At 37.7% G+C, this 20204-nt stretch overlaps 1 protein-coding gene across 3 annotated transcripts in view; it reads right to left on the minus strand.

Moving 5' to 3' along the window:
• Positions 1–20204, minus strand: part of TMTC2 (transmembrane O-mannosyltransferase targeting cadherins 2) — a 450431-nt gene that overhangs the window by 147333 nt on the left and 282894 nt on the right. For all 3 annotated transcript variants that reach the window (XM_080660474.1, XM_080660476.1, XM_080660475.1), the window contains 3 exons: positions 8162–8247; positions 7253–7437; positions 5486–5564 (listed from right to left, as the gene is read on the minus strand). In XM_080660474.1, coding sequence (XP_080516600.1) covers positions 5486–5564; positions 7253–7437; positions 8162–8247 — 350 coding nt within the window. The remainder of the gene's footprint in view (positions 1–5485; positions 5565–7252; positions 7438–8161; positions 8248–20204) is intronic.

Consider the following 20204-nt stretch of genomic DNA (forward strand, 5'->3'; position numbering starts at 1 on the left):
ATTATCACACAAGTCCCCTCGAAGACGTATACAACCTTTCCCTAAGGTAAAAGCATATTACCCAAAATGAGCACACCTTTTTAAAAATACATAGGAAAATGTGAATATGTATGCAAACTGACCCTGGTGTCACATTAGAAATAAAAAAACTTGATATTTTCCTTGTTTGTCTGCCTTGGCTTGGTTTGTGTTGTCCAGTCAACTTATCACAGCCTATATCAGTATGGACAAAATATTTTCAAGGTTAAAGCAGTACAGTTTTCCATTTTATTTATGGGCATTTCCTTATTAGGAAAGGCACTAAGCTCCAGACCAACTGTGAAATTTCCTAGAAAGTTCTCTGAGAGCAGGAACTTTCCATTTCATACCACCATCACCTTTGTACTGAGTGGGGGATACGTGACTTAAAAAAAATTATTTTTGCACGCAAAAATTATTCTAAACATAGTGATTATAGACTGCAATGACAAAGCAGTAACTCTAGGTTCTCTCTTACTTCATGTAACACATTATGTCTCTTTGTCCTCAGGATAAATTACCAAATGAAATGGCCTAAATTGCTTATGTAATTAAACCCAACAATTACTTTGCATTGAGAAAGCAGAGAGTGATTTCATTTTAAATAGTAAATAGGCTTAAAATGACCACTGGGGTTTGAAAGGGCTCTAGCTGATAAAAGTAAATGGAAGTTACAGCTGAATTTAGTTCCCCATAATCTTATTCAAAAACAATGTTTAAGTGGACATTTTAAGGAAAATAATTATAGAGAAAGAAGAGAAAAATTGAGGATAGACAGCAATTATCCTACATTTAAAAAAAAAGAAAAAAGAAAAAAAGAAAATAATACCCTGCATGGTTAATACATCTGTGATGAAATCATGATATTGTAGGTGGTTTATTTCTTTTTGTTAAGGTGAAGAGGTTTTTGTTACATATCTATGTAATCTATAATAATAAAAGCGCAACATGCTAATTAGACTGGACAGCTGAACGACCTTCTGGATGACCTTCCAGACCAAGCCGGGGCTGCAAGGGCCGAAGCAAGCTGCAGCTGTGAGGACCGAGCCCCTTGCACAAATTTTGTGCATCGGGCCTCTAGTAGATATATAATAAAAATATATGTATGTGTATATATATGTATATATATATATATTTCACGGATTTTTACATAGGTAAAGAAAAGTTATATTGACACAGTACAAAACATGCCAGTTTCAGTAATACAGAAGCCTAAAGAGGAAAAGCACTTGAATTTAAGTCAGAAAGCTATACTGGTTCTAATACAAACTGTGTAATCCTGAACATACACTTTGAGTGTTTATTTTTATCTTGCAAAATAAAAGTGATTATGTTAGGAGAATTTTAAGATATGAGTCTTCCAATGTCAATATTCTCTGATTCTAAAATACACCTATACTTTGAGAATAAAAGAGAAATGGAGATTCAATAAAGACCTGTACTGGATGTTAAAATAAAAATAATTTTAATTAAGTCTAGGGGGAAAATATGCCATGATAAGAAAAACAGAAGAAACTCTAACCTAACCATGACAATTTTAATTTAGAGGGAATACTCTATTAATGAATTTAAGTTAACCGGGCATTAGCTGAGTAAGCTGTTTCACTTTTGGTTAACATAGTTACTGATCAAAGAATGATTTTGACTATGGTTGCTAAGGGACAAGGGAAAATGAACCTCTAGAGAAAATACAGCAGTTCTAGGACAGAAGTAGAATCCTCATTGAATCAGCAGTGACTGTAAGGCCATCACTATGACAAAATCTTATCTATAGAAAAATAATACTTACATTGGTAAATACAAAAATAACTGATAGAGAATACAGTCATTGGCATTTGGAGCTTAAAGATCCACAGAAATGGTAATGATTATAATGGAGGTAACCTAAATACACTTCCTAGGTTGGGCATTTGATCCAATAACTACTTTCATTGTCCCAATTAATCCTCAAGCTGACACTACTATTTCAGCCATCTAACGGAGGGGAGAGATGAGGCTTCACTTAAGTAATTTACTCAGCTTGTAAGTGTCAAAGCCATCACTTGAACCTGGGCTATCTGACTTCACACTATACTGAATCTCCATTTAGTGGTTATTTTGTGATTTGATATTAAAATATTTTATGTATTCTCATACCTTGCTAATTATATCCACCATCTAGGTGAAAGTTTAATTTTTGTTTATAATATTTAGCATCTGCTTTCCATTATTTTTATGTTTATAATTTACATGATTTTGAATGGGATGGTACTTCTCAATTGTTGTTATTCAATCACCTAGGGTTTATGAAATCAAGCAGAATAATGAGAAGATATTTTTAAATAGTTTTTAAAAATTTACTTATGAACTGCCAGAGTAAAGATTAACAATCTTAGAATAAAATATACAAAAAATTAAATTGGGAAATAAACGTGTTTTTCTATTAATACACAATTGGGAAAATATACTTGCTCATTTGGTATTCAGAATAAGTCAACTATCAGCATATGGAATAAAGAGTGATAAAAGTTTTTCATAAAATGTTCAAGGAAAGGGAAAGTGCAAAGAACTAGTGTGCTTTTGTGTGTTTTTCTTTTTAAAGAACAACAGCAGTGAATTGAGTTACTAAACTAATAATAACATTCAAATGTGACTGTATTTTTTCACAAATATTCCTTTATTTCTTCTAACCTTCAAATAAAAGAAAAAGCAGGATGGAAAATCATTTTTGTATACATACATACAAGTGTTTGCAGGAAGTGGTCATTAAGGGGGAAATGAATGAGCCATGAGAAAAATGAATAGTTAGAGGTTAAATCTAGCCAGACATTGTAATTCATCACTGATCCCTGAAGGGCACTAATAATATGTAAATGTGAGAATTAGAAAACACATTCAAGGCTGTTGATAAACTTGATAGGATAATCAGCACATGCTGACAGACTAATGAAACTGATGAACTGATAAGGCAGTTTATCTTCTGGGCCATTTTTTTTTTCTTGTCAAATGGAAGCTAATCAAAATGTATTAGGAGTTAAAACAAACACTCAGAGGATTTCACCCATTTGATTAGGAGGTGAACTCACTCTCTGAGAAAATTATAGTTTCATAAATAGTTGAAACTACAAGCCTGGTCAGATAACAGACCTTCACACAAAATTGAACAGAAGGCAACCACAATAATTAGGGGAGAAATCTGCAATTTTAAATTATATTGGGATTCTCCTCGTGAAAATTGTTAGAGTGCTTTTCAGAGTCTGGGCAAAGCTACTGCCTCTTTCTATAATGGAAAATAAGACAAAGGACTAAACAATAACCCTATGGACAAACTTATCTTCCACTGCCTATGTGTGCTCAATATTTGCGTAACCACGTAACCATAGAGAGACAGATCCCAAGGTACCAGCTGAGTTTTCAATCAATTAACATAAAATAATTGAATGGATTTTCTGAAATCACTAACTATAGTGAATGCCCACTTCCTATTAACAATCAAGATGCCAAATGCAGTCTGTTGCCAAGGATCTCAGAATCCCTTCCCAGTTTAAAGAAAGACATCTTATTTCATAATTGAGGGAAATTGGAAATAATGGCCTTCCCAAGCATTAGCATTAAGAATAAAATTATAAACTAAAATCATTGTGCCTCTTTAGATAAAACTAGAAAAAAATGATCCTTTTAGTATTCACTTTGACAGAAATAACCATCCAGTATTAATATTTAAAAGTTAATTCTGATAAATCTAAACACTCTAAGCACACACTTCCTGGGCATGTACATTTCATCTAAGTAGACAGACTGATGGTAAAATGCTGGATAGTATAAGGCACTGTTTTAAATTATATGAGTTTAATGGCAAAAGTACATTTAATAAAGGTAAATTTTAGCTTTTAGTAATCATAGCAAAGAGAAAAAGAAGCAACAACTAGAAATACTCCAATGTCCTTTTTAATATGAGCATTAAATTATTTCATGACTGCACAGGCTAACTGGGGCAGGGGTCCCAGAGACATAGAATGAATATATTAACCTCTTCCAAATTATAATTTTTTTTTCTGTTTATTGACCCTTGCCTCATTCTGTCTCTAAACTATTTCTTAAATTTCTGTCATTTAGAAAAAAGGGAAAGTGTGTGTCCTTGCCAGGCATATATTCTTTTTTTTTTTTCCAGAGAGGAAAGGAGAGGGAAAAAGAGATAGAAACATCAACGATGACAGAGAATCACTGGTCAGCTTCCTCCTGCATGCCCCCTACAGGGAATTGAGCCTGCAACCTGGTCATGTGCCCTAATCAGGAATCTAACCAAGACCTCCTGGTCCATAGGTTGATGCTCAACCACTGAACCACACTGGCCAGACCAGGCATATATTCTATAGTTTGGGAGGATTTAAGATATTTTTTTAATGTGTGTGTGCTCAAGCCATACAAACTAGTATCAAATCTCTCAAATAATAGAATACAAAAGCCTAAGATAATCCTGGAGACCATGTTGTCTCATTACTTTTATATGCATGAGGAAAGCCTAGAAATAGTAAGCAACTTAACCAGTTTAATAAAAAGAAAAATCTGAGTTTGCAATTTGTGCTCTGGATTTAAAATATATATATATATATTTGATTTGAGGACAAAAGCAAGCCCTTCTCTTCCCTCCCTTATCTGGAAACAGCAAAGTTAACCAATCAGCAGAGCACCTTAAACTCAGGGACTCTTTCCAAGAGTCACATGCTGAATGGGCAGTTTCCATCCACCATCAAATAGCTGTGGTGACAATTTATAGTCACAAATCAATTGTAAGTGATAGACATTTTATTAGAAATTCTAATTCTTGAGCTCTTGCACTTAGAAAAATCAATGCCCTAGCCTGCATACTTTCTAATAAGAAAATTAAGGTAATTATCCAATGTAGAAAAAGGAATAATTGTAATAGCACATTTGCAGTTTTCACAGTATTGTTTTTACTCTAAAATACTAACTCAGAGAAAAAAAGAAACCTATGAAGATCCAAGGCCTGATCAATGAAAACCATACAAATTTACTCAGTTAATCTCAACTGTTACAAGCACCAAAAAGCATTCATCTCTACATCACAGCATGTTTACTTTTGAGGATGTTCTGCTCAAGCAAGTAACATGATTAAAAAGTATCATGAATTTGATAACTTCACTAAAATCTGTGGACTTTATTCATCTTTTTAAGTCTCCAGAGTCTAGCTAATGCTTACTACCCAAAAGGGCTCATGAGCCCCTTGCAACAACTCTGCGATCTGGACAATTTGTTGAGAATCAATATGATAATGCATGTATTTGCTCTTCTTAGAAAAAGTATGCTATGTGTGTGAAAATTTGAATGTGACACCCAGTTGTGAATAAAGAGTTTTCTGGTGAGGATCAATGCTATAACTTATTAGAATTCCATTTAACAGAAGCACAGGTTTTAATTTCCCCACAGGTCCCTGAAATAGCAATTGAAATATTAAGGTTTGACTTACCCATCATGTTGTACAAGCTCTGTGGAGCAAACTGCCTTGGCATTTTCTGAATTGCTTCTTTATATACACTAAGGGCTTCCTAATTTAAGAAACAAATTAAAAAAAAAAGATGAAATACAAAAATATTCACCAAAAATAAAATAACAATATCCTTCAAAAATTTCAAAGTTCCATTGCTATTTCTAAGTGACTCATTGGAGGGAAATAACTCAGCTGTACTTTTATGTCATACTACTATAATTTCATGAATAAAAATATTCAACCCAGTGAGTGAAGAAGGCCAGATAAAAATTTAGTGTAACAAGTAGCTGAATATTACCAAGCTCTTTTATTTTAATAATTTTAATATAAAATTTCAGTTCACATAGATTATTCTATTAAAACACTAGAAAAATTCATATTTGGAAATCACCCATAGTCATCTATAATCTGTAATTAAAATCAGGCCACCAAGTAGGATCTAAATAAAATATAAAATAACATACCAAGATACTGAGACCCACTGAGATTATGAAATGCAATAATTTTAAAAGTTGTGTCTCTATATAACATTATTGGTACCACAGGAAGGAGTATGTAGGGGTGTGGTCTGAAAGGGGGGAGGAGTTATGCTGAATGTGAGAGAAGAAACCCATGCAGACATGCTTCCTGTGAGAGAAAGGGAGGACAAGATAGTCAACCTCCCAACTCGCTGTCTGCGCAGGGTCCCATCTCCATCACTTTTCTTCTCTCTCAATTAAAAACAAACAAACAAATTTTCATTTAATTATTGTTTTAAAAACAATTAAAGGAAATGGGTAGGATTTATATCATATTAATACTTAATACTCAGAGTACAATGTATTTTGTAACATCAAACATTGTAAATAAGGAAACAGTCACAATGTATCTTAGATCATAAAATGAGAGATGATAAGCAAATAAGCTTGTGGAGCAATGGTTGTAATTTCCCCCTTTTGAAGAGTTGCTCTAAGAAATTAATAGTAAAGAAATCTGTTGCCATGGCCAGTGTTACTCAGTGGTTACAGTGTTGGCAAGTGAAACATCTAGAGTTCCAGATGTGAAGCATCATTTCCTTGATTCCCAGTCAAGGGCATATACCTGGGTTGCAGATTCCATCCCAGCCCCAGTAGGGGCGTGTGAAGGAAGCAACCAATCAATGTGTCTCTCTCACACACACATCTCTCTCTCTCTCTCTCTCTCTCTCTCTCTCTCTCTCTCTCTCTTCTCCCTCTCCCTTCCTCCCTTCCACTCTCTTTTAAAAATAAAATCAATGGAAAAAATATCCTTGGGTGAGGATTAACAACACAAAAAGAAATCTGGTAAGTATTCTTTCAGTTTGTTTTGTTAATCCTCACCTAAGGATATTTTTCCCATTGATTCTTAGAGAGAGTGGAAGGGAGGAGGAAAAACAGAGAAACATTGATGTGAGAGAGACACATCGATTGGTTGCCTCCAGCATGCACCCCTACCAGGGCTGGGGATAGAGCCTGCAATGGAGGCATGTGCCCTTGATTGGAATCAAACCCAGGACCCTTCAGTCCATGGGCTGACACTCTATCCACTGAGCCAAACTGACTAGGGCGGTAAGTGTTCTTTAGCAGAGGGTTCCCCCACCCCCAGGTGAATTTCACCTTGAAACTCTTTTAATAAAACAACATTAGCTTCTTAAATGCTCACAGTGCCCCTGTGATGAGATCATAAGGTAGAAAGAACTGAGATGGGATCACAACAAGGGAGGAAAGGGGAGAGAAGTCTGGGCCTGACCTCATAGTGTCCCTGCTCGTGGTAGAGTTTTCCCAGGTTGTACAGACAGCTGGTCACCGAGCTCTTATGCGCGTGAGGGTCCTTTAGGTTTTCATCAGGGATCTCAGAACACTTTAGGAATGTACGTCGGGCTTCTTCTGTCTTTCCTTGGTTCATCAGAATAATACCGGTGTTTAAATACGCAGCTGGGAGAAATACGTGGAAATATAAATGTAAGAAGATGATGTGCATGGTGGATACAGTAAGTTACCTTTATTTCAATTTACTTTCTATGGATTATTTCTGATTTTAAAAGAAACCAAGACATAAATACTTAGGGAACAAATATATATGGGAACAATTAATGTAGTAAGAAGTGTTGGTATCACTGAAAAATATCTGGAATAGTCTCTGTTCTCAAAAAGTTCAAAACATTCTGAACTTACAATCTAGATCAGTGGTGGGCAAACTTTTTGACTCGAGGGCCACAATGGGTTCTTAAACTGGACCGGAGGGCTGGAACAAAAGCATGGATGGAGTGTTTGTGTGAACTAATATAAATTCAAAGTAAAGGAGCGGAGGGGAGAGCAAGAGAACCGGACAGAACAGCCGGATCCGGCCCGTGGGCCGTAGTTTGCCCAAGGCTGATCTAGATGAATAAAAGTTGTATTTATCTGAATATATTAAGAAATGATAAACTGATATCAAAACATGATTAAAATGAGAGATATAATTGTTAGAGGCTTATAATTTGATTGGCAAGTTTTCAAAAACAGGAGCACCATGCTTTTTTCTCTATGAGGTTGTAAGTCATCAAAATAATTTTCATGCATAAAGAGGAAAAGAAAAATATATTTAAAAAGAAAAACTTAAAAAAATAAATAAATGGAAAAGAAAAAAAAAAAGAAGAAAAACTTGACTGTTACTTACAAGCCAGTGTAGGCCTGCTCCCGATTGCCAGTTTATAATAATGTAGCGCTTCTGCAAACCTGCTGTTCTCCTGGAGGAGTAACCCTCTGCGTGAGGAAAAGAGAAATTTGGAGATAGGACCGTGTTACTATACATAAAACCACAAATTTTTATTTTATGTTTTGAAAATAAAAATGGTTAAGGGGCCATAAAAATGCTGACCTGGTACTATAAAAATAAATTCTACATAGAAGTAAATTATTCCTCAGGAGAGAAAATGTTGGAGAGGTATCAGTTGCATTTATGTTGCATCAGAAAGTATTAAGAAGTATTTTTAGCCCTAGCCCAGTTTGGCTCAGCGGATAGAGCATCACCCTGTGTACTGAAGGGTCCCAGGTTGGATTCCAGCCAAGGGCGCATGTCTGGGTTGCAGGCTCCATCCCCAGTAGGGGGCCTGCAGGAGGCAGCCGATCAATTATTCTCTCTCATCAATGATGTTTCTAGCTCTCTATCCCTCTCCCTTCCTCTCTAAAATCAATAAAAATATTTTTTTTTAAAAAAAATTATTTTCAAAACGCCCTTTATCCTCACTGAACTTTCCTCTTTCCCACAGTCTTTTCTCTCCCACTGGACAGAAAAACCACCTACATTTCTTCTTGGAGCATGCACATTTTTTCATCACTTCAGAAAAGAAACCTAAGTTAAATACATATATATGCATATGTGGTTACATGTGTATTTATTTAAACATGAAACGCCTCTCTCACTAGCCATAGTGTTTGGGAAATACTGGTCCACGACTTCCCAAAACATAAAGTGCAATCTAGGTCCACAGGATAAAGAGTCAGAATTTAATCAGAAGCCATAAAGACACAAAGAGAAAGATTAAAGACTATCCACGTTGTTATTTCCTTATTTCAGAATATTGGGCACATTTCAGTTCACTACAGACCCTCAGACTGCACACCCCATACCCCCCAGGAGGCCCGGGGGCAGTGGCCACATGGGTTACCCCAGCCATTCCAAACCCCGCCCTCATGACCTATTTGAGAATCAATTATAATCATATCTCTGAAAATACAGTGTCAGGGCACTGGACTTAGTTGAAAAGCTCTCACAGAGGCCTTTTTGGCCGATCCCTCTCCTCTTGTAATCAGCGAGTATCTTACAGACATTTGGCACCTCTCTGGGGCCTGAGTACTGCTGTTATCAACCTCAAATTGCAGATTCTACTTGCCAGCTGCTGAGGCTTTTGAAAGGCTGGCAAAATGGAGCTTTGAGAAATGAGAAGGCTACTGATAAAAGCTTATCATTTTAGAGTATTTTAAAATCCTCAGTTTATTATTTAATGGGCATCATTAAAAAATATCTAAAGCAAATCATTTTGAAATTAAAGGTTGCTCATTCCGTCATTAGCATAAATTAATTTCTAATACTGTTTGTTAAAAAGGACATCTGTAATAGTGGCAACAAATAAAAAATTTAAAAAGTCACCCGGCCTGCATGGTTTGGTGGTTGAGTGTCGACCCAGGAACCAAGAGATCACAGTTCTATTCCAGGTCAGGGCACATGCCCAGGTTATAAGCTCGAACCCCCAGATGGGGGCATGCAGGAGGCTGCCAATCAATGATTCTTATCATTGATGTTTCTCTCTCTCTCTCCCTTTCCCTTCCACTCTCTCTAAAATCAATAAAAACATATTTTAAAATAATAAATAAAAATAAAAAATAGTTTGAATAGAGCAAACCATTTCCAAACACATGAACATCACTTACATCTATACATAAATGTACATTTTCATTAAAAAAATTTTAACAATTCATTTGATCATGAAATTGATATGCTTTGCTGTTAAGTGTATTTTTCAGTTGCTGAGAACAAAGAATAGTTTTCTGCAGTACTCAAGAGTTTGTGAAAATGTTCTATTGCCTTTAAAAATAAATAAACTTGATAAAAACACTCACATACTTCTCAAAAAAGGAATAATACCCTTTATAACAATAATTTTATTGACAAAATGCTTTCCAGTTAACTAGCTCATATACTGTTACATTATCTCATTTTAGAAACTTATCTACAAAGTTAATTGTCTTCGTCATTTTCCTTTGAGATTCAGATAAAGAGATGCTTTTCCTTTAATACAGGCTAATGACACCAGAGGAAAAATACCATCCAGTTGTTTAATCTCTTCTTTCTACCTTTTTTAGGAATTCAAATATTTCCAAGAGACCCTCTTTATCCAGTATCTTCCATCTCTTTCTGCATGCATTACAGTTTTCTTTCCTTTAAGACCACACAAATGTTCATGTGCCTGTTAGCATAAAGGCGGGGGAAAACCACTTTAAAACCTTTATTCATTCCTTCATCTTTCTCTGACTACTGCTTATTATTGTTCTTCCATTAGATTTCCTTTAAGAATGTCTATGGTGTACATGTCCAATGGCTCAACTTTCATTTACCCCTAAATCCAGTTTCAGCTCTTTCCCAGAATTCCACAGAATGTCATAATGAAATTCCTACTAATGATCACATTTTAAAAATAACATGTTGATGTGAACCACCCATTCAACTGTAGGACCTATGACTACTGAACCCATCTTCCTTCCTAAAACTGTATTTCCTTGGCTTCTGGGAAACCAGTCGCCCCTAGTTCTCTTTTATCCCCAGGACCATCCTACAGAAAATGAAGAAAGTGCCTCTTATTCATTTATTCCTTTAAGGGGAGTTGGTGTTTCACAGGACGTAAGTATTTTTCTCTTTTCATGATACATATTGTCTCTATATTTCATCATGCACACATGCAGCTCACATGCTGAGTTCTCTCTCCTGACATCCAGCTCTGCTTTCAACAGTTTACTGAGCCACGTCAACCTAGGTGCTCAATGGAATTTCAAAAGCAGTACATCCAAATCTTAAAAACAGTATCTCCCAATGAAAATAAAGACATTAAATGTCCTCAATAATTAGGACCATCAGGTTGCTAAAATCAGAAACGTGGTTATCACTCTTGACTTTTCACTTCTCCTCAAAATTCCATGTTTTATAAAGTCTCCAAAGCCTACAGACTCTCCTTTTCTAAGATTCTTCATTCTGCCCCTCAAGGTTCATCTTTATGGCAGTCAGAGCCCCTTTATCTTTCCTATCACCTAAATAACTGCAATAGCCCACTAATTAGTCTCCACATAATTACATTTCTAAAGGGCAAATATGCAGCTAGGCTAGACAGAAAGAGCATGAGAGATGAGCACATTTCTTTGACAACGTGCCTAAAGTCCATAAACTTTGAAAACTGATGTATGTATTCAGCCTCATGGCCTCCCCAGTACAGATGCATGATATTCCTGTCATTTTCCAATTCATAAAATATATAAAGAAGAGAAAAAATAATTGGCATGGTACCCAGATCTAGACAATCCTGTCCGGCCTGCTTATTCTTTGGAGCAAAATACGCACATGGAGATTTGTAGCAGGCAAGTGTACAGAATTATATAATGTGGCTCTAAATTAGAGCATCATCCTCTGCATCATCTGAATAAAGTTAGCAATGGAGTGAGTCCAACCAATTGAAATGGCTATTGTGACTAATTTCTCATGGCTAAGGATTTAATTGAGCATCAACCAGACCCTAGTTTGCATGCTGCAGATGTGAAAAAGACAGAAATGCACCTGCTGATGATGCTCAAGCTACTAGGGGAAACAAGAAAGAAAATAAATGGTATGGAAAATTGCTATGATAGAGGACAGAGGACCAACACCACCCCAGCTCAGAAATGGACAAAGGTTCACGGAGTCAAAGTGACAGTGGCAGAGGCTTGAAAAGCAAGCAGCAGTTGGCCAGCAATAAAAAGTGTTATCAGAGGCCCCGTGTTACACAGGAAGAAAGAGCGGTCCACAGAGAATTTACCAGCTAGCTCTAGGTCTCATGGTTCATAAGAAGACAAAGGCAGGATTGGAGCAGGTTCTCTGATACTAAATCTCATGCTATTTCTAGAAGAAAAATAAAAGAGGAAATAATTAAAGTAATTAAATTCTAGATACATGCGTACCAGGTTATGTTTCCTTTGCTCTAAAACTCTCCAGATTTTTGTATAACACTAACTTGTTTTGATGCTTAGAGAAGGAATCAAATGCCATTTTGGCAGGTCTGGGTGAATTTGGGTCAATCCTAGCACTATGTCAACCAAGCTTCTGTTACTGCCCTTCTCCACATTTACAGAACCTATTCTTTATTTTACTGAAGATATGACAGAAGGAGAGAACCGTTCACATTGTAATAATTATGGTGGTAATAATAATAATACCAGATAAACTTTGAGTACTTACAATGTATTATGCACTTTACATAAGTTAACTTATTTATTACTCAATAATAATCTTCTGAGGTAGGTTATTCTTACTAGCTCCATGTTATAGATAATGAACCTACGGCAAGAAAAAGTTCAACAACATGCCAAAGGTCACAAAGCTAGTAAGAAGTGTGCTACAATTCAAGCTAGCAATCTCATTACTATAAGTAGGATTTGTGTCTTTTTAGATCACTCATACCAAATGACTGTTGAAAGTTGATGACATAGTTTGTTTACATGCTGATCAATATAATCTTCTGGTTTCTCTGTTTATAGTATTAAAATAAGAACACATTTTAATATACCATCAAGCACGAATCTAATGGGAAATAATTTTATTCATGTTATATGAAGCTGCCTTTTAATTAATGAAAGTGGTCTATACTATACATTAATGTGAAGTTAAAGTGTTTTGGGGGGAGAAATTGAAATAATATTATAAGAAATAAATTCTCATGTCAGTCACATATATGAACTATGTAAAAAACAAAAAATATAAGAAAGCAAACATTTGGGTGGTGGACACACAGTGCAATATACAGATCTTATAACATAGAAACCCATACCTGAAACCTATATGATCAAGTTGACCAATGACACCCCAATAAATTTAATTACAAAAAGAAAGCAAACTACAGGGATTAAGTAATTTCCAATAAAAATCTAATCTATCATAATTTCATAAAAAATAAAATTTTCTAAAAATTAAAAAGAAAAAGCATGCCCTTCCCCACCACTATCAGCACATCTAAACAAAACATCAGCGATCAGTGTCTCCCTGTAATAGACTGCCCTCTGAACAGTCCTAGCAAAACACAAATATTCATGTAAAGCTACCTTTGCCTCAGGTTCTCAGAAAGGTCTTTTAAAAAGGTTGAAATCTGAGGTACTCAAAAGTTATTGAGAAAGCACATCAAAAGAAAGGTATATTTTTCAAGAATATGCATTGCAGTAATTAAGCTGACATCTATGCAGAACACAGGTGAAATAGGGTGCGGTCCACCAAGTCATGTACCTTTAAAACTATGGAAACAGTCCTAACCGGTTTGGCTCAATAGGTAGAACTTCAGCCTGTGGACTGAACGGTCCCAGGTTCGATTCCGGTCAAGGGCATGTACATTGGTTTCAGGCACATCTCCAGTAGGGGGTATGCAGAAGGCAGCTGATCAATGTTTCTCTCTCACTGATGTTTCTAACTCTCTATCCCTCTCCCTTCCTCTCTGTAAAAAAATCAATAAAATATATATTTTTAAAAAACACAAGTCTTTCTTTAAAAAAATACAACAAAAAACTATGGAAACACAAAAAGATAGTTGCTTGGTTTCTTCTTTTGATTTCATTATTGAATAACATGTGGCACCATTACAACATATTAAACATTGAGAATACAATCACTAAAGAATAAATAAATATTTTTTGAAGGAACTGTCTCACGGTGAAGACAGATAAGCAAAGAATCGCAATACAGTGTAAATAAAGCATGACGTATTTTGGGAAGCCACAAAAGGTACACCTTCCCAAGGTGACAGGTCAGATGAGGCTCCAAGAAAAGTAGAGAATGCAGGTAATGAAGTTCCAGACACATCAAGCTATGGAAACTCAAAGCTGCGGAGGACAACATTTTTACCTACTCAGGTTACAGAGGACAGCATTTTAGCAGTAATAACAGGCTTCATGGAATTAAATGACTATTTAGGAAGCATTTTGGAAATTGAAAAGTTAAGAACTTAAAATTAAGATTATATTATTTAGAATACTTCAGTAATAATAGTTTGGCTATTCCCTGGGCAAAAGTACTTAGTAATCAAGATAAATCAGATAACAATGTTTACAGGTAATAGTTCACAAAATCAAAGTTATAATCCCTAAGGCTCAATCACTAACAAAGATATCATGTTCATCTTAAACTGAGATAATTTTCTGAATTTTGCTCGATTATCCTTTAATATGTGTAGGTACTTTAAAAGTAATATTTTTTCTCCCTCAGAGATAAAATATTATAAATTTTTCATGTTCAATTTTTTATAAGTGAAATTAATTAGCATTGGTTTGGAGCCATATTTGAACTTTTGCATTAATTCAAATTTCCTAATCGAATTGGCTAATTTAGCTAATGACTCCAATAATGAGATTTTATATAATTTAACTGTGAAATAGTATTACTGTTGTCTTTTCACTGTTTTCACAAGATTCATGCTTAGTTTTAGGCTATGCTTATAATAGGACAACTGAAAAAATAAATTTTTAATTTCTGGTACGGAATGGAATAATTAATAGCATGTCATACTCATAAAACACAAATGCCCCCTAATCTTGCCTGATAAAATAGATAAAAGGCAAAAATCTCAAGTGACTATAACAGGAAATAAACAGAACCAAACTCATATTCCTTTTGAAAAACAAAAGCTGTAAATAAAATAAGTTACTACTACATGAATCAAATGAAGTAATCCCAGGGGTAGAGCAACACAAAAGCTTAGGATATAAGTGCCTAATATGCACTCACCACTGCACACATTTTAAAAAAATACACAAAAACATGATCAGTCAGGCTTGGTCATGTGACTCAACTCCGCCCAAGGAGATGAAAGCGCAGTGAGGACATGTCCTTACAGAGGGAGCATGTTTCTCTGACCCTCCTTCTGCGCTCCTGACTACAAGGCAGAAATGCTGTCCTGAAGATGGTGGAGAACAAACTAAAAGGAGCCCAGGACACAGCCCTTCATGAAACTGTGTTGCACACCTGGGACTACATTCCTCTGGACTGCTGTTTGCAAGAGAGAAAATGTAAATTAACTACTTTAAACCAGCAATTTTCAACCTCTTTCATGTTATGGCACACATAAACTAATTACTAACATTTTGCAGCACACACAAAAATACATTATATTTTTTGCCAATCTCACAAAAAAAGGTATAATTTTGATTCATTCATACCAGATAGCCCTTGTAGTGTTGGCTATTGTCTTTTTTTTTTTTTTTTTTTTATAAGGGAAAAGAAGTCAGTGCCCCTAACAAAATAGTCAGGTATTGATCACACCTTTTAAAAATTCTTGCAGCACACCAGGGTGCCTCTTGGGGCACAGGGGTTAAAAATTGCTGGTTTAAGCTAAAGTTATTTTGGGTTTCCTATCATTTGCAAACCAACCTCTCCCCAACTGATAAAATGTCACATGCATTATTTTGTTTTGTTTTAATTATATAAGGTCATAAAATAAGTGACATAAAGTATGGCTTTCATAGATAATTTTAAGGAAAACTTTTTTTTTTATTACATTTCAAGGAATACAAAGTATGAGTTTGGTTTTGAATGATAACCAGAGTAGGCAACTGTCAAGTATCAAAGTTGCAATTAAAATAATTAATTAAAATTATATAATTTAAGAGCATAATGAGTATATGAAATTGTAACTCTCAGATTATGCTCCTAGACATCAGAGTGGTCAGAGTTTTCTCTTTGCCCAAAAGAGTAATGACATCAATAGTGTTTTTTATTTAAAAATTAATTAATCCTCTCAATTCCCAAATAACTAGAAAGAGGGAAACCCAGATGAATTATCACATGAAATAGAAATAGGTAGGACTGTCATCAGAGAAAAAAGATTCAGTGAGATATAAATGATTGAATTTGAGCTTTGAGGGAGATAACTTTGACAAAGTTATACATCTTTTCTGATCTTACCCAGCATTTGTCACCCTAGGACAGTGGTCGGCAAACTCATTAGTCAACAGAGCCAAATATCAACAGTACAATTGAAATTTCTTTTGAGAGCCAAATTTTTTAAACTTAAACTTCTTCTAACACCACTTCTTCAAAATAGACTCACCCAGGCCATGGTATTTTGTAGAAGAGCCACACTCAAAGGGCCAAAGAGCCGCATGTGGCTCGCGAGCCATGGTTTGCCGACCACTGCCCTAGGATAATAGAGTTTGTATTTGAGGACCAAGCAAATCTGGCCTCCCTCTGTAGTCTGGCCTCCTTCTGTGGGAGCTGACTAGGTGGGCCAATCAGGGGACAGCGTTGGCAGGTGAGCAGCTGGCTCCGCCCTCCCCATTGGTGGCCACCAGTGGCCTCCCTCTGTGAGAAGTGACCCAGCAGGCCGATAGGGGGATGGCACTGGCACCGCCACTCCCCCCCCCCATTGCCATCCCCTCCCTCTGCCTGCTGGCACCTCCTTGGCTGGCCTGGGGCCGCCCGCTCACTGGCCCTGCCCCCCACCGACCAGTCATTCCACTGTTTGGTCGATTTGCATATTACCCTTTTATTATATAGGATGTACTGTGAACAAACTAAAAATAGTCATTTCTAGAAAAGGTTAAATTCCACTGGAAGGGAAATGAGCAAGTTGTTTTCCCACTCCGTGCTTTTTATGCATGAAGAAGAATGGAAACAGAGATGGAGAAGAAGAAAACAACCATGCAACGTGAACTAATTTCTAATGTCACACAACTGCCAAGCAGTTTTCAGAAAATACAGTGAAGCTTCCTCTTTGCTCTGACACAGACGTGTTGATCTGTTCTAAATTGGATTTTATTTAGACTTTGACAATTAAATAAAATAGAATGACAGCATACCTCATAAGGAAAAGGTTTTATTCTAACCTGTCAAATATGGACCAGTAGGCATCTGATCAAAATGATTATTTAAATATTTCAAATGCATTTGCAAACACTTTATCAATTAACACTAGGAGAAAATGAATAAGTAGTAGCTCTTTTTTTAAAATTATTTCTTGTTTAGGGTCTAAAGAAATAAATATAGTCTCACTATAATACCAAGTCTTCAAAATATGTGAGGCCTCCAGAGTGCCCTCAGATAACACCTGGGACTCTACAGCCACCCCTGCCAGGGACATGCTACCTAGGCTGTGATCCCACAGTCAACGAGGCTCCAGCCACCCTGGGCACAGGCTCCTGTGAGTTCGGAAGCAGGCTCCCCTCTGACCGGCCCAACACTTTAGCCCAGGGCACTGCAACCACGTGAACAGCAGACATGTGAGCAGCCCGCTCCTGTCCAAGGAGCAACAGCCTCGCGAGCAACCCGCCAGAGGCCTAAGAACAGCAGCTTCATGTGGCCTGCCCCTGTCCAAGGAGCAGCAGCTGTGTGAGCAGCCAGTTCCCCCATCTGAGGAGCAGCAACCACGTGAGCAGCTCGCCCCATCCAAGGAGCAGCAGCCGCTTGATCAGCCCACCCACGACTGAGGAGCGGCAGCCCCACGCAGCCGGCCCCCCGCTGAGGAGCAGCAGCTGCACGTAGCCCACACCCTACACCTGTCCGAAGAGCAGCAGCTGTGCTGCACGAGCAACCAGCCGCCTTCCAAGGAGCAGCAACTATTCAAGCAGCCCACCCCCTTCCGAGGAGCAGCAGCTGTGTGAGCAGACTGCCCCTTTCCGAGGAGCAGCAGCCACACGAACCGCCTGCCCCCATCCGAGGAGCAGCAGTTGTGTGAGCCGCCTGGCCCCATCCGAGGAGCAGCAGTTGTGTGAGCCGCCTGCCCCCATCCGAGGAGCAGAACCTGTGTGAGCAGCCCACCCCCTTCTGAGGAGCAACAGACACAAGAGCCACCGGCTCACATCCGAGGAGCAGCAGCTGTGTGAGCAGCTCGCCCACATCCGAGGAGCAGCAGCTGTGTGAGCAGCCCAACCGCTTCTGAGGAGCAGCGGCCACATGAGCAGCATCCCCCCATCTGAGGAGCAGCACCCACACGCAGCCTGCACCTGTCCGACGAAAAGGAGCCAGGTGAGCGGCCCGTCCCTGTCCGAGGAGCATCAACAGCACGAACAGCTCACTCCCACATGAGGAGCAGCAGCTGCATGAGCAGACCGCCCCCCATTCGAGGAGAAGGAGCTGCACGAGCAACCCACACCTGTACAAGGAGCAGCAGCCCTGTCCAAGGAGCTGCGGCATAATGAGTAGCCCATCCCATCTGAGGAACAGCAGCAGCACACAGCCAGCCCCCATTTAAAGAACAGCAGCCACGTGAGCAGCTGGCCCCCATCCAAGGAGCAGCAGACGCAAGCACCTCATAGTCAGCCCACCCCTGTCCAAGGAACAGCAGCTATACGAGCAGCCTCCCCCACCAGCCAGAGGAGGCACCACTGCTGTGAACAGCACCCACCAGAGGAGCCGCTGTGAACTGAGAAGCAGCTGCTACTGTAACCACCCGAGGAGCAACCACAGCCAGAGAAGCCACTGCCACCCAAAGAGCAGCCCCTGCACAGCTCGACATCTAGATCAGTCAGTGAGACCAAAAACGGGTAGACAAAGATACCTCCAAAGGAAAGAAAAGGAGGAATCGCCAGAAAAGCAGCTAAGTGAAACAAAGGCATGTGATATGTCAGAAAAAGAATTCAGAATAAAGGTCATAGAGTTCATAAACCAGATGGAAGAAAAAATCAACACCTTATGTAAGAATCAAGAAGAAATGGATGAAAAAAAATCAACAACTTATGTAAGAATCAAGAAGAAATGAAGAGTGATATAGCTGCAATATAGTTGAAACACCATGGAAAGTTTCAACAGTAGACTAGGAGAAGGGGAGAACAGAATTAGTGAACTAGAAGACAGGGAAGCAAAACACAGCCAAACTGAATTGCAACTGGAGAAAAAAATTAAAAGACAGGAGGAGAGCATAAGGGAGCTATGGGACAACATGAAACGAAGCAACATACGAATAATAGGGGTGCCAGAACAACAGGAAGAGGAACAAGGGTTAGAAGAACTATTTGAAGAAATAATGTCAGAAAACTTCCCTGATGTGGCAAAGAAAAAAGTCACACAAGCACAGAGAGTACCAAATAGGATGAACCTGAAAAGACCCAAACCAAGACACATTATAATTACGATGACAAATATTCAGGACAAAGAGAATATTAAAGGCTACAAGAGAGAGACAGAAAGTTACATACAAGGGAGCTCCCATTAGATTATCAAATGATTTCTCAACAGAAACACATCAGGCCAGAAAAGAATGGAAAGAAATTTACAAAGTGATGCAAACCAAGGGACTAAATACAAGAATACTCTATCCAGCAAGGTTATCATTCAAAATTGAAGGGGAAATAAGGAGCTTCACAGACAAAAAAAAACGCTAAGGGAGTTTATCTCTACCAAGCCAGCAATGCAAGAAATGCTAAAGGGACTGGTGTAAAAATAAGAAGTAAAAAGGTAAGAAAGAACACAGACACACACACACACACAAAAATGGCTACAAAGAACTTCCTTTCAATAGTAACTTTAAACGTAAATGGATTAAATGCTCCAATCAAAAGACATCGAGTGGCTGAATGGATAAAAATCACGACCCATATATATGCTGTCTACAAGAGACCCACCTCAGAAAAAGGGACTCATACAGACTTAAAGTGAAGGGATGGAAAAACATCTTCCAGGCAAATGGAAATGAAAAAAAAGCTGGGCTAGCAGTACTTATTTCTGACAAAATAGACCTCAAAGTAAAGGCCATAACAAGAGATAAGGAAGGCCACTTCATAATATTAAAGGGATCGAAACAACAAGAGGATATAACCCTGATGAACATATATGCACCCAATGCAGGAGCACCCAAATACATAAAAAAACTCCTGGAAGATATCAAGGGAGAGATCGACAACAATACAATCATAGTAGGGGACTTTAATACACCACAGACATCACTGGATAAATCCTCTAGACAAAAAAATCAGCAAAGAAACAGCAATTCTAAATGACTCACTAG

This window comes from Plecotus auritus (assembly GCF_963455305.1).
Source record: "Plecotus auritus genome assembly, chromosome: 3".
Taxonomy (NCBI): domain Eukaryota; kingdom Metazoa; phylum Chordata; class Mammalia; order Chiroptera; family Vespertilionidae; genus Plecotus; species Plecotus auritus.